The sequence below is a fragment of the Serinus canaria genome, chromosome 14 (assembly GCF_022539315.1).
Source record: "Serinus canaria isolate serCan28SL12 chromosome 14, serCan2020, whole genome shotgun sequence".
NCBI classification, from domain to species: Eukaryota; Metazoa; Chordata; class Aves; order Passeriformes; family Fringillidae; genus Serinus; species Serinus canaria.
Genome location: NC_066328.1, coordinates 1,375,822 through 1,389,281, shown reverse-complemented (window position 1 = coordinate 1,389,281; position 13,460 = coordinate 1,375,822). Strand labels below are relative to the sequence as shown.

At 49.7% G+C, this 13,460-nt stretch overlaps 1 protein-coding gene across 1 annotated transcript in view; it reads left to right on the top strand.

The window, feature by feature from the left end:
- The window catches only part of SEC14L5 (SEC14 like lipid binding 5), a 39,137-nt gene that overhangs the window by 14,481 nt on the left and 11,196 nt on the right, over positions 1-13,460 (top strand). The window contains exons 4-8 of the mRNA XM_030229512.2: positions 4,432-4,581; positions 4,693-4,824; positions 6,906-7,034; positions 7,634-7,853; positions 9,472-9,584. Coding sequence (XP_030085372.1) covers positions 4,432-4,581; positions 4,693-4,824; positions 6,906-7,034; positions 7,634-7,853; positions 9,472-9,584 — 744 coding nt within the window. The remainder of the gene's footprint in view (positions 1-4,431; positions 4,582-4,692; positions 4,825-6,905; positions 7,035-7,633; positions 7,854-9,471; positions 9,585-13,460) is intronic.

Sequence of the window (13,460 nt, the reverse complement as noted above, 5' to 3'; positions counted from 1 at the left end):
CTCTTTTTTCTGTGGCTGTGAGGCTTTAGAATGGCACTTTTGGAGTTTGACACTTGTGGTTTTGTATAATTTGTTCTTGTTTGGCATCTGGCTGTCCGTTGGAGTACTGTCTTCTCCCCGGTGTGGGGGTTGTACTGGTTCCTGAGTATTTAGCCAGCAGTTCAGAGCACTTCCAAGCATGGCTTCTTGCATTGTGCTCAAGCTCTCCTCTCACAAGTTGATTTTCACTTTTCAGTGTTGGTGCATAATCCATTTGGGATGGATATTTACCAGGGCAGGTAAAACCACTTGGATGTATTTCCCAGGAGATCACAGGGCAAAAGCTTGGTCAGAGCACTCTGCTGATTTCACAGTCAGCTGTATCACTGTTAATGATTGCTCCTTGTAATTAATCATTTGTCAGCCTCAGTGGCACTGAGGGATCTTTGTTGGGGTGCAGAGGTCACTGTAACCAGTTGGAAATATCCTTATCCTAGTCTGGGCTCTCTTCAGTGTGAAAGGAAAATCTGACATTATTGAACCTTTGAAATCTTTAACTTTCCTGCATGTTTTAACTTTTCAGCTAGAAATTGTTTCACTTTTTTCCCCATTTAATTTCTTCTTTGTTGAATTTTTTTCATTCCAATGAACTGTATTTAATGCTTACTTTTTTTTTTTTTTTTTTTTACATTTAGATGCACTCAAAAATAATTGGTTATAGTTCTAAGCAATCTTGATGAGTTCAAACAGATTCCAGGTCCCTCTGTCCTCACTCAGCACTCTTGTGAAATTGAATGTGTAATTTCAGTTTCAGGACTGCAGAGATTTAAATGACTCTTTGAACTGTTGGTCACAGTCTACTACAACAAAAGCACTGATTTTTGCAACAATTCTTTTGTCAGAAATCTGGGGAAAACCAACTTGATTTAGGGAAGGACAGTGGTCCTGAGCCAGCAGCTTTTGTGGAATGGTTGGTTTGGGTATGAGGTGTTAATCCCAGTGGGGTTTACAGGAAGGGAGGGAGGGAGTGGCTTCATGGCACCATTAATTTTATTTCATATATATTTGATATATATATCTGATTCTGTTGGAGACTTTAGTCACCCCAGTGTTAGTCTGAAGTGCAGTCCCACAGTAAAGTTTTAACACCCAGTGCTGGCACAATACTGCTGTTGTTCCTTCTGGGAAAGGAGAGGCACAGAAGGGAGAGACAAATCCTGTATCCTGCTCAGTGCAGAGTTCCTGCAGGAAGGAGCTGAAAGAGCAAGTGCAGGCAGCCAAAACATTAAAACAATTATTCCTAAATACTCTGTGCCTTTCCTTTCTCTGGGATGTTCTGTTGTCCACCTTGGACTCTGCAGAATCCCAGAGGAGGAGACATAGCAGCCTTGTGATGGCTTGAAAAAAAAAATGTTTCTCTGTCTGTATAAACGCCCTCAGTTCCCCTGTTGCAGCAATAGGCAGTTGCACAGAGAGGAGGATTTTGGTAAGAGGATTCTGCTGGGTGCAGGAATGAGCTGCTCTCCTGTTCAGCTCAGTCTGCAGGGATGGAAAGTCTGGGTGCTCTGGGAACAGCTTTGCTGTGACTGCAGCGTGGGGCTTCAGCTGTCCTTCATGTGATCTCAGGCATCTTCCCTGCTGTATTTTTAGAGCTGTTGTGCAAAGAAGATTAGCAAAGGACTTAATATCGATGTGGATATGGATTCTTTGTCAAATATGGCAGTGTTCCCCCTATTTAGGCAATGTGTTTGGGCTCATGTCACAGTTATATCACCAGGCTGTGCCCTGCCATGTGCCTCTGCCCTGGCTTTTCTTCCTGCTCCAGATGTTGTTTAGCTGACTGAAAAAGTGGCTGCACTCTTAGTTCTGGTCTTAATTTTGCTGGATCTAATGACAGTCTATTAGGGAGCCTGTTTCCAGCTGGATCAAGTCCATAGTTACTGGAGAAAGAAGCAGCTGGGAGTTGAGATCCAGTGGTCTACCTTCAGGTGGGAGCCACAGGCACCTGGATTCAGTGGTGGTTTCAGACTGGCTCTTGTGGTGCCTCCATGGTGAGGGGGCACTCACAGGTGAAGCTGTTCAAGTGAGGCCTTTGGAGGGTCCTGGTTCACTAGAGCAGCTCTTGTTTGTCTGGAAATTCCCTCAAATGTTTGGCACAGCTGCACCCCTGAAAGGGCAGAATCACAGAATAGTTTGGGTGGGAAGAGACCTTAAAAGCCCATCCAGTCCCACCCACCCCCCTAGTGATGTAACACCTTTTGCTGTCCCAGGCTGCTCCAAGCCCTGTCCAGCCTGGCCTTGGACGCTTCCAGGGATCCAGGGGCAGCCACAGCTTCTCTGGGCACTCTGTGCCAGGGCCTCCCCACCCTCACAGGGAAGAATTTCTTCCTAACATCTGATTTAAGTGTGTCCTCTTTTAGTTTAAGATCCTTTCCCATTGTCCTATCAAACTGTCCACCCTTGCTGTGGAGTTAATTGGGGCAGCATTCTCTCAGGGAAGGGCTTTCAGTGACACTTCTTGCAAGTGTGTTGAGGGCACATGTACGGAGTGACATGGGACAATCTGCCCAAAACCAGTTGCTAAATACTCTGGTATCCCAGTGGCCTCTGCAGGTGCTTTCAGCATGCACTGCCTAGCCACTTGGGACTCCAGTAACTTAGAATGTGTGGCCTGAAGAGATACATTTTGTGTGTGCAGAAGAGACCAGCAAGGTGAAGGCTTTGGCCCCAGGATAGCCCTGGATGGTGGTTTGGAGTGTGGAGGGTTGGGACAGGGCAGGTGGAAGCACAAATAGGGAATGTTGACTCTGCCTGAGCAGGTGAATGGGCTGGTGAGTGCAGGGAGGAGAGCAGGTACTGAGGTGTGCAGGCCTCCTGCCAGGTGGCCCTGGAGCAAAGGGTCAGGAGAGGATGGCTGAGAGTGTCCTGTGGCAATGCCTGACACAGACCCATGAACTCCCATCCTAACAAATTAGGCTGCTCAAAGCAGTGAGTGTGCTTCTCTTGGCTGGAGCCAGGTGGGTCTGTGTTGGAAACAGTCACCACGGGAATTCTGGATTTATCTAAACTGGTTTTGTTATTGCTGTGATGAGAAATGAAAAGCACAGGTAGAAGAACATGGGAAAAGTCCTCTGAGAAGTGTGGCAAAGCAAGCAGGACATAGCTGAGGGACTGGGAGAGCAGGGTTTCAAACCTGCGTGCTCTGTTCTGGCCAGGACTCCAGCTGGCAGCTGCCTGCACTTCCCTCCTGATACTGGAGCAGCATGATAATCTGAAATAGCTAATTTCCCGTCCAGAGGTCCGGGAGCAGGAGATCTGAAATGTGTCCTTAAGTGCCTGGGCTATTTTGGGAGCAGGGACATGAATCTCTGCAGGGGCATCTAGGCTTTGCATGGCTGTGCTAATGGGGAGCTGACAGCCCAGCCCAGCTCCAGCATCAGCACATCAGAGTTTGCTTTTGGGGCAGAGAACTCATGGATGCTTTTTATTTTTCTGTTCTGTACAAAATGGTGGTGTCTTCTGGAAGGTGGGAAGATGGCAGGAGTTCCTAGAGGAATCGCCTTGGAAAGATGGCAGAAACATCTTAGGATGGAAATGTGGAGCTCTGAAAGTCCACATGCTGGAAGGAGAGCACAGGTTCTCTTCCTGGAACAGCTGCAGTGGAGTTCTGGGCAGCTTGTGCAGCTACCACATATTTGCAACAGCAGCACAAGATGCAAGAGGTTTTTCAGAACTCCAAGGAAAACATTCCATCCTGCAAACATCTTAGAATATAGTAAGAGATGAAGAATTTAGGGAAGGAGCAGCAGCAGTCAGTACTATTCATGCAAATTAACTTCTCTGCAAGTGCCTGGAAAGAGTGGATTTCTGCTAGGGCTGCTAAAGAAGCTTTGGTGAAAGGGCTTTTCACAGGGATGTGCTAATAGAACAGGGAACATTTCAGAGCCATGACAGAGTTGTTTTAGAAATGGATAAATTGAGGCAAAGTGAGTAGCCAATAATTGGTGGTGTTACCCTTGATAGTTTAGGGCAACAAGAACTGTTTGGCACATCACGTTTGAAGGCTTCATACAGACAGTATTGACCCAGAGATTATAATGTTCCAGTCTTTGGCCAGCAGAAATCAGCAGAGCTCTGTTTGCTTTTGCTAGTTAGGAGCTTCCTGATGTTGAAGTGATGATTCCCTTCCTAGTGCTCTTCAACAAGAGGATTCTGTTTCTAATTCATGTGAAGGAAAAGTTATGTTAGGACATGTTTGGCTGGTGACTGACATGGTGCTGTCCCTGCTTGTACCTACTCTGCTTTAACTTCACCTCTGAGAAAACTGGGGAAAACTCCAGGGTTCAGGGGGCTCTGTTTTGTTGGACTTTCACTGTAAGGGTATTATTTAATTCAGAAAGAGTTAAAATTGATTTACCCAGAAGCTGAAATTTACTTTATTTTCACTTCTAGGCCTACGAGAAACGCTTTCCTACGTGCCCAGAGATCCCAGTCTTCTTGGGGAGTGAAATCCTGCACGAATCCAGGAGTGAGGACGGGGCCATCCATGTCATTGAGCGGAGCTGCAAGTTGAACGTGGATGCTCCCAGGCTGCTGAAGAAGGCAGGTGGAACCTTGGGAGCAGAGAGGCCTGAGCCATTCTGTTGGCTGGCTCAGATAGAGAAAGGCTCTTACAGTTACTCTTGTCTCTCTGTGTTTGCCCCTCCTCTTCAGATTGCAGGGGTAGAGCATGTCTTCTTCATCCAGAGGAACACGGTGAACTGGAGGGAGAGAACACTGCTCATCGAAGCCCACAACGAGACCTTTGCCAACCGGGTGGTGGTCAGGGAGACCTGCAGCTACTCAGTGAGAGCCCTGCTGGGGCTGGCTGGGCTGGGAGGGGGGAACTATGCACTCACACACTGGGGGAAGGTGCCTGAGAGGGTTTGAGCACCTCTGCAGCACTGGGCTGGGATTAGAGACTCTGGGGCTGGAAAGGCTGTTGGGTCCTGGCTGTGGGATTGTTCAATTGCTTTGGAGAGACAGGACCAGGAGGACCTGTGGCTTCCCACAGACAAACTGGACATTAGGAAGGAATTCTTCCTTGTGAGGGTGGGCAGGCCCTGGCACAGGGTGCCCAGAGAAGCTGTGGCTGCCCCTGGATCCCTCGCAATGTCCAAGGCCAGGTTGGACAGGGCTTGGACCGGCCTGGCATAGTGCAAGTTGTTCCTGCCCGTGGCAGGGAGTGGGACTGGATGGGCTTTAAGGTCTTGATGATCTTAAAGGTCTCTTCCAACCTAATGATTCTGTGTGTCCATCCAAACCATTCTGTGGTTTCATAAGGCTTGAAAAACCTCTTCAGGTTGATTGTGATTCCCTGCTTGGAGTGAATTGGAAAACAGAATTGGTACTCCAGAACTGCTGGTATTCCCTCAGTTTCTTTTTGATTGAAATTCAGGCTGACAAAAACATCTAGAGCTTGGGCATGTCTATAAATCTGGATATCTAGAATTAAACTCTAATTGTTCATTATTAAAAGGGCCTGAGCGAAGCCTGACAATTTATTTTGCCCACAAATAAGTGAAAGTTTTAGCACCTTGTTTGTCATTATTTTCGTGCTCTAAAGATTTGGAGAAAGGACTTCAGCCTTATTTGTGGCCAGGGCTGTCTCCCTCTGTGGCTGTTTCTGTGCTGTTTCACTGCAATGGTGCTCTGAGGGCCCAGCCTCCATGAAGTAGCTCAGGTCTTTCTGGAAGCAGTCAGATCCTGCTTGTCTTTCCTTACACAAATGTCCAACTCCTGTTATTTACCTGCCCTTTTGGCAACTGGAAAGCCAAAGAAGCTCAGCTTCTTGGGAGTAAACAGGCTGTGAGGAGCTTCAGGAAGAGGAGGAGTGGAAAAGCTGTGAACAGTTTGGATGGTGAGGGTGTTCCTGGGCAAGAGATCCCTTGGTGGCTGCATAAGGCCGCCTAAAAACTGCTGTAAATTCAATTTCCATCATCATCAAAGGCACTGGCAGGTCTGAAATGCTCCCAGGTCAGCTCTGAGATTGTTACACTTGCTGATTTTGGCTGTGTCCTTAGGAAGGAAACGTCAGCATCTGGGCTTTGAGGGGAACAGGGTGGGAGCTGCTGGCTGCATCCTCAAGATGGTTCCCTGCTCTATTTTTACCAGTTCCCTTTTCCCTGCCAGAGTGCACCGGAAGCAGGTTTATTCTCATCTTTCCTTTTCTGCAGCCTTCTCTGAAGCAACTTGGAGAAATATGATCCTGCTCCTGCAGTTACTTAATATCTCCCCAGGGAATTTGTCTTTTGTGGTATCTCTGTGTGGGGGCTGGAGTTGTTTTTCTTTCCTGTTAGTTTGTGAAGAGCAGCACCTGCAGAGAGAAGGCAGAGCCTTCTCAGGAAAGGGTTAAGTTTAAAAGAGGGAAGGATTCTACCATATATAGAGCAACAGAGAGGAAATAAGGGAAAGGTGTGTGTTGAGCTGAAGCGTGGGGAAACTCCCTGCTCTGCCAATGTCCCCCGTGTTTTGGGGAGAAGGCTGATGTTAGTAGCTGAGTCTCTCATGCAAAACTAAAAAAGAAACCTGGTTTGCATTTTTCTTCTTTGCAGTTGTAGGAGTTTTAATTGCATGTTCCACAAGGCCATCCCTGTCTTTCCATAAGGAGGCCTTGACATGATGGCTTGAAGTGGGCAGTTTCACTGCTATTTTTGTGCAGCTTTTGCTACTACAGTTCAGGTCTGCTGAGGCAGGGATGGGTTTAAATCTTGATTTCCTTGTGCATGTGAAGAATGTTGGGATGGCAAAAGTCTGGATGTCCAGTTCACATGGGGAATGAACCTGGCTGGTCACTCTGGGTGTGGAGATTGAGCAGCCAGTGAGGTGCCAGGGCCATGATCCATCTGCCCCCATCCCTCCTGTGTGTTGTGTTCCCCTGGCTGCAGGTTCACCCTGAGAACGAGGAGTGGACCTGCTTTGAGCAGTCAGCCTCTCTCGACATCAAATCCTTCTTTGGCTTTGAAAGCACCGTGGAAAAAATTGCCATGAAGCAGTACACCTCCAACATCAAACGGGTAAGGTGGGCTTCCCTGGCTGCCTGAGCATGCCAGGCCCTCTCTTTGCCTTTCTGTAAACACACCCAGTGGAGCTTTGTGCCCTTGCTTATGGCTCTGAAGTCCCTCAGTTGCCAAAGGAAGGCCAAGCGAGTCTGCAAAGAGCGCAGAGCAGAGCTGGCTGGGATGTGGCTGTGCCAGAGGAGCAGGGCACGGGGTGCTGTGAGTGCAGGGCTCCTGGACATTGAGGACACTCTTCTTGTGCAAGAAGGGAAAGTCCTGGGTGAAAAACACCGCCTGTGTCTCCAGAGCTTGGGCTTGGGACCGTGGCTCTGGGCTGCAGAGGAACAGAGCAGCTAACTGGGTTTGGGAGCAGGAGGCTGGGGTAAAAGGGTTAGAAAGGCAGCTGCATCCATAACTGGGATTTGCCTGGCCATTATTGTAATTCATCTTTCACAGGAGGCTTTGATTCTGGAGGTTTTTTGACAGGATCCTGGGGATGGAAGGAGAGATTTCCCCTCTGTTTATCCTTAGCAGCATTCATTATCTGTCCTGAGGAAACTCCAGTGCCTTGCTGGCTCTGGAGGAGGCTTTTTCCTAATGAGAGTTCTCCCCTTCAGGGCAAGGAGGTGATTGAGCACTACCTGAAGGAGCTGATCTCCCAAGGGATCACGTTCATCCCGCGCTGGAGCCCTCCTGTGGCGGAGGAGGAGGAGGAGGAGCGAGCCCCGGCGGTGGGCCGGGCCCCCGGTGCCATCCTGCTGGAATCCGGGGCTACTGGCACCAGCAGGGAGCGGCCTGCCAGCCCCTGCCCGCCCCCAGAGGCTGCCAGCCCTGACGGTAGGCACTGCAGCACTCAGTAGCACTGACTGAGGAGCTTATTTTCATTTCTCTTGGCATCAGGTTTTTCATCTGGAGTGTGGGGGAGGAGGGAAAGCTATTTTCTTTATTCAAGGAAAACAAACAATGGAACATTTTTCTCCCCTAAAACAAAAAAGCTGTGCAGGCAGTATGTTATACAGCTTAGAAAAAAATTAGGTCTGGTCAGCCCTTTAAGGTATTTTATACTTGAAACTAGAGAAGGTGTTTTCAGTATGCTGGAATTAAATATTTTATCTGTTCCAAAATTAATATTCTTGGGGACAGGTTTGGACAGTTTTTGGCCCTGTATCAGGCCATGACAAACTTGAGGAATGTCTCCTAATGCATTTTTCCCACAAAATGACTGAAACAAACTTTATCTTTCCATGTGTTGCTCTGATGATATTTTCTAGACTAAATAAAATACTTCTCTGGCAAAAAGAAATAGGAGGGACCTTTGAATCCAGTGTTGTTGTAATAGAAACAGTTGTTATCATTCCTGAGAAGGAAAGGCAGCACTTGTTTTGCTGAGTGTAACTAGGCAAAAAGCTTGGAATTTGGAAATATCAGTAGTTCTGTTCTCACCTGACATTTTCTGGGAGCTTTTCTGGAAAAAGATGGGAATCCACAGAGAAGCTGATTAGGAGAAATGTTTGAGATGAATGTTGTCCTCAGAGTGGTGGGTCCCAGCTAGCAGAAGAGGAGAGTAGCCCTTATTTTTCTGCCCACATTCCTGCTCAGGACAGGATTAGCTCCCCTGGGCCTGCTTCCCACCTTGCTAGCTCTGGGGGTTCCATGGGATGCCTCACTTCCAAATGCAATTTCTCTGTTATCCTGCTTATCCTGTGAGTCCAGGCCACCTTCTGTAGGTGATGGCATCTACTGGAACCTTGTGCCTGACAAAGAGCCAGCTCTGAGGTGTCCCCAGCCCTGCTCCCTGTGTCTTCCACCTCAGCTGCTGCCTAGGCTGCTCCCCCCAGCTGCCCTGTTCTCCGGGCTGGCAGCTGCCAGCCCTGGGTGACACATCCCTCTGTCACATCCCTCTGTCCCTCAGGGCTGGCAGTCACCAACCCCTTGTCCTTTGTCTCTGAGCTGGAGGAGCATTGAGCTGCTTGGTGTGCACAGGACTTCTCCTTCTGCCAGAATCCTCCTGGCTGTCAGAAATGTGCTGCTGTTCTCCCTTAGTCTCTGGTGTCCCTGGGCAGAATAATGGCTTGGTTTCCCAGCAAGCCACTTGTCACTGCAGTTGTGCATGAGATTTAGGACATGTGGAGGTGGAAGTACCCAGGTCTTGGAGTGGTTGGTGAGCCGAGTGCCAGAGCTCATGATAGATCTTTTAAAGCTCCAGCTGGAGCAATTCAGAGCCGAAAGGAATATTGGAGCCAGAGCCAGGTGGGGTGATCCAGCTGTGATACAGCACATGCTGCTTCATGCCCCAGCCACCAGGAGAGGGTCCCTCCATCCCTCCTTTAGGCTGCTGGGATGAGGCTTCTGAGCAAATCCCATCCCATGTAAGCTATAGGGAGCCCAGTGTATAGAAACACCTGCTCCCCTCCCTGCTGGCTGTGCCTCCTCTGAGCTGTTGTTTCCCCTGCAGCTGACAAACTGGATGCTGATTACATCGAGCGCTACCTGGGCCAGCTCACCCCGCTGCAGGAGAGCTGCCTGATCCGCCTGCGCCAGTGGCTCCAGGAGACTCACAAGGGAAAGGTGGGCACAGAGGGGCACCCAGGGGCATCCCCAGCTGGGATGGGGAGCCCTGGGTGCACAAACACTCTGGGGAATGAGAGGCTGCAGTGCGACACCGCGGGAAGGGATCTGGGGGTCCTGGTGGATGTTGAGCTGAGCATGAGCCAGCCCTGGCAGCCCAAAGGGTCACTGAGGGCACTGTCCTGCTCTGCTCTGTGCCACAGTGGTCTCACCTCTAGTCCTGGACACCACAGTATCAGAAGGATCTAAAGCTGTCAGAAAGTGTCCAAAGGAGGAACATGAGGGTGGGGAAGGGTCTCAGGGGGAAGCCATAGGAGGAGCAGCTGAGGGCACTTGGTCTGTTCAGCTGGAGGAGAGGAGATGGAGCACAGAGCTCACTGGGGCTGCAGCTCCAATCTCTGCTCTCTGTGACCAGGGACAGGAAATGGCTGGAGCTGTGCCAGGGCAGGTTTAGGTTGGTGATCAGGAAAGGCTCTTCCCCAGAGGGTGCTGGCACTGCCCAGGCTCCCCAGGGAATGGACACAGCCCCGAGGCTGCCAGAGTCCAGGAGTGCTTGGACACTGCCCTCAGGCACAGAGTGGGATTGCTGGAGTGTCTGTGCAGGGTCAGGGGTTGGACTTGGATGTTCCTTGTGGGTCTCTTCCTGCTCAAGGAAATTCCATGGTTCTCCGATTTTTCCCTGAGAAGCAGCACAGGCACTGAGGGACAGGTGTGTCTCTGTGAATGCCCTGGGCTCCTTTGGTTAAAGTCTCTGTCAGACCAGCAGGGTAACTGATAGGTGGCTGGGAAAAGAAAGGGTCTAGAGCAGCTTGAATGCCTCAAGGAGGGGTTAACTCCAGATTTCCTGATGGAGAGGGGCTAGGAGGGAAGGAAAGAAGGACCAAGGATAGCACCAGAGAGAGTAGCTGGGTGGGCTGAGTAGCTAAAAGATGCTTAGGAAGAGGAGCAAGTGATCCTGCTTGTAAGCAGAGAACAGCTGGATGAGGTTTCAACAGTAAAAGCTTCCTGGCCTAGAAGGAATCAGCTCAGTCAGTCAGGATGGGTTAGGTGAGCTACTCTGCATTCCTGGGTTTGGGAAGGTTTTCATTCTTTTTCTTTTACCTGGCCTTTCCAAAAGCCACTGCTGCTTACAAGGAGCTTTGCCAGTCCTGCAGGCTGTGCTGTATGTCTCAGAGCTGAGCATGTCTCATCTGAGTACAGGGAGTCTGAACATGATTTAGAATGCTGTTTTCTTTTGGAAAAGTGAATGTGAATCACCTCTGTAGAAATAAAATGTGACAAAGATTTAGTGCTACTGTTCTGCTGCTGTAGAACTCCTGAAGTTCCCTTGTGTGTGAGCAGGCACGTGGGTTTTGTTGGTACCCAGGAATGTGGATGGAGAAAGAGCTCCCAGCAAACCTCACTCTGAAGAGAACAGGAGGTGTTGGGGCAGTGTGAGAGGCTCCCAGAAGCTGATAAGCTCCGGACACCAGTGGTGCTGTTGAATTGTAAGAGCTGATAAATTCCCACCCCAGACATCTGCCAGAGCTGGCCAAGGCACTGGTGTGCAGTGGCATCAACAGCAGCTTGGATAACTTGGACCAGAAGGGTGGGGACTGCTGGAGGCAGGTAGATACTACAGGAATAGATGTGTGATATATAATATATTGTATATATACACACCTGATGTAGCAAAGGGCCCCTTGAAGGGCTGTGACATCTCCCTGACTGCTGCTCTTGTGTCACTGTGGTGCTCTGTCCCTGAGGAAGGAGCTGGGGCTGGGCTCCCAGACAGCCAGGGGTGGTGAGTGAGCTGTGTGAGCAGGAACAGCTCCACCAACAAAAGGGGCTCTGCTGGAAACTCCTTTTGATCTGTGTCTGCCTGTGATCCAGCCTCCAGTCAGATGAGAGGCATCGGACAGGCAGGGATCAGTCCCCAGGTGTGACTGTGCCCTCAGAGAGGACAGGAGCCCTGAACAGTGAAGTGGTGTGGGCTCCAGTGGGGTAGGAGATCTCTCACCTAGTGAGTTCTGGATGGGAGGACATCCCAGAGACAGGGAGGCTTTGTCCCTGGTGTGACCCGCAAGGATCCTGTTCTCAGCTGGAACAGGCACCACCTAAACTTTTGTTTAGGTTGAAATGTATCAACCCACAGGTTGGTTTTCCCCCCTCCATGTCAGAGGCTGGGGGATCAAGCTGGACAAGGAAGAAGTGAGAGCACAAAGGCAAAAGTGGAACAGCTGCCCCTTGGGTGCTTGGAGCTGGGCAGAGTTGGCAGCCCCTGTCCCTGAGCTGTGCTGGGAGCCCTGGGAAGTGCAGCTGAATCCTGAGAGCTCCAGGGACAGTGGAGCTGCCTCAGGCCTTTGGGTGGCCTTGCTGGGCCTTGTTCCCAGGAGGATGTGGGCACACAGGAGGGGAGGTGCTGGCTACTGAAACTTCAAATTGAACCCCCTGACTGCTCAGCTGCTTCTCCTGAGTCCCTGACAGAGCAGGCCAAAATCAGGAGCTTATCCTGCAAGGCTGGGGTTATCCCTGGAGAGGCTCTTACCTTGCTGTGAGAATCTATTCTTTAATTCAGAGCAGGGATGGCCTTATTCCTCTGTCAGAAATTATCAAAAAATAGATCTCCTGTTTCCTGGAAAATGGCCCTTCTTATTTTTGTCCTCTGTCCTATTTCACTATCTTTTCCCCATTCCTTCCAAAGCAGACATTACCTTTACAATCAGATATGTTGTTGCTTAAAAAACCTGAGGAGTTGAGGGAACAAACTGTAAATGGTGTTAAAATTGCAGCAACTTAAAGCTCTGTTCCAGGCTTTGCACCATGCAGGAGAGTGCAGCAGTTTTACCAGGGAATACAAAAGCAGGCTGAAATGAAACCTTCGTTTTCTTGCATGTGGGAGTTACTGCTTTGGTTGGACAAGGATGAAAGACTAATTGTGCTGTGGAATGGGTCTTCTTGGAGCTTCCTACCTTTGGTCTAAACAGGAGTGCTGGATTCGCCTCTTGCCTGGAGCCCTGCACAGGGGAGGTTTGAAACGGGAAAATATCAAACCTTCCACCAGCCATCCCCTCTCCTTCAGAGATCCAGGAGCTGTTGTGGGTGTCTGGGCTGGGTCTGATGAGTGACAGCTGCCTCTGAGCAGCAGGAACACAAACCTGAATTATCTGATGGCTTTAAACTTGCTGTCACACTGAATTCCTCTAAATACTCCCGAGATCATCTTTGGGAAGGCTGCTCTCTCTTTTCCAGGACACACAGATGCAGTGTTAGAACCAGTGTTAACCTCTCCCCTGCTCCTAAGGTGCTTTAAGATTGGTTCAGGCTGCCTGAACTCAGCCCCTTCTTTAGGTGAGCCAATTCTTACCATCTCTTGCTTGTGAATCCAAGATTGCTCCCTCCTGCCACAGCTGCCAGCCTTGCTTTCTACCCAGCCTTCTGTTTCCCTGAGCATGGCAGTGGACAAACAAAGGAGCTTTGACTCCTGAACATGGGGGGTTGTGTCCCAGCAGGGCTGGGAGTGCTTGGGTTGTGCTGGCACAACATGGATACTCTGGAAGAGACAATCCCTGCTCCACAGAGCTGGATTTTTTTATGGAAACTTGTAGAGAATGAGGCCAAGCACTTTTGGAGAAGTTGGAGTGAGGGACTGTGAATCCAGGGGCACATGCAGCTCTAATCCAGTTGGATTTGCAGCTGACAGGCTCTTAGTCAGATTTGGCACTTCTGTGGCATCCATCAGGTTTGTTGTTAATTCCTGCTGCTTGGCACTCCTGCCAAGCTTCCTTTGATTCTTCAGCTAAAGAGAACATGGCGGATCTGGAAGGAGGTTGGGATAAGCCATTCTGCAGACCTGCTTTGGAAAGCTTTTGTGCCTGTGATGTTAGGATTAGTGTT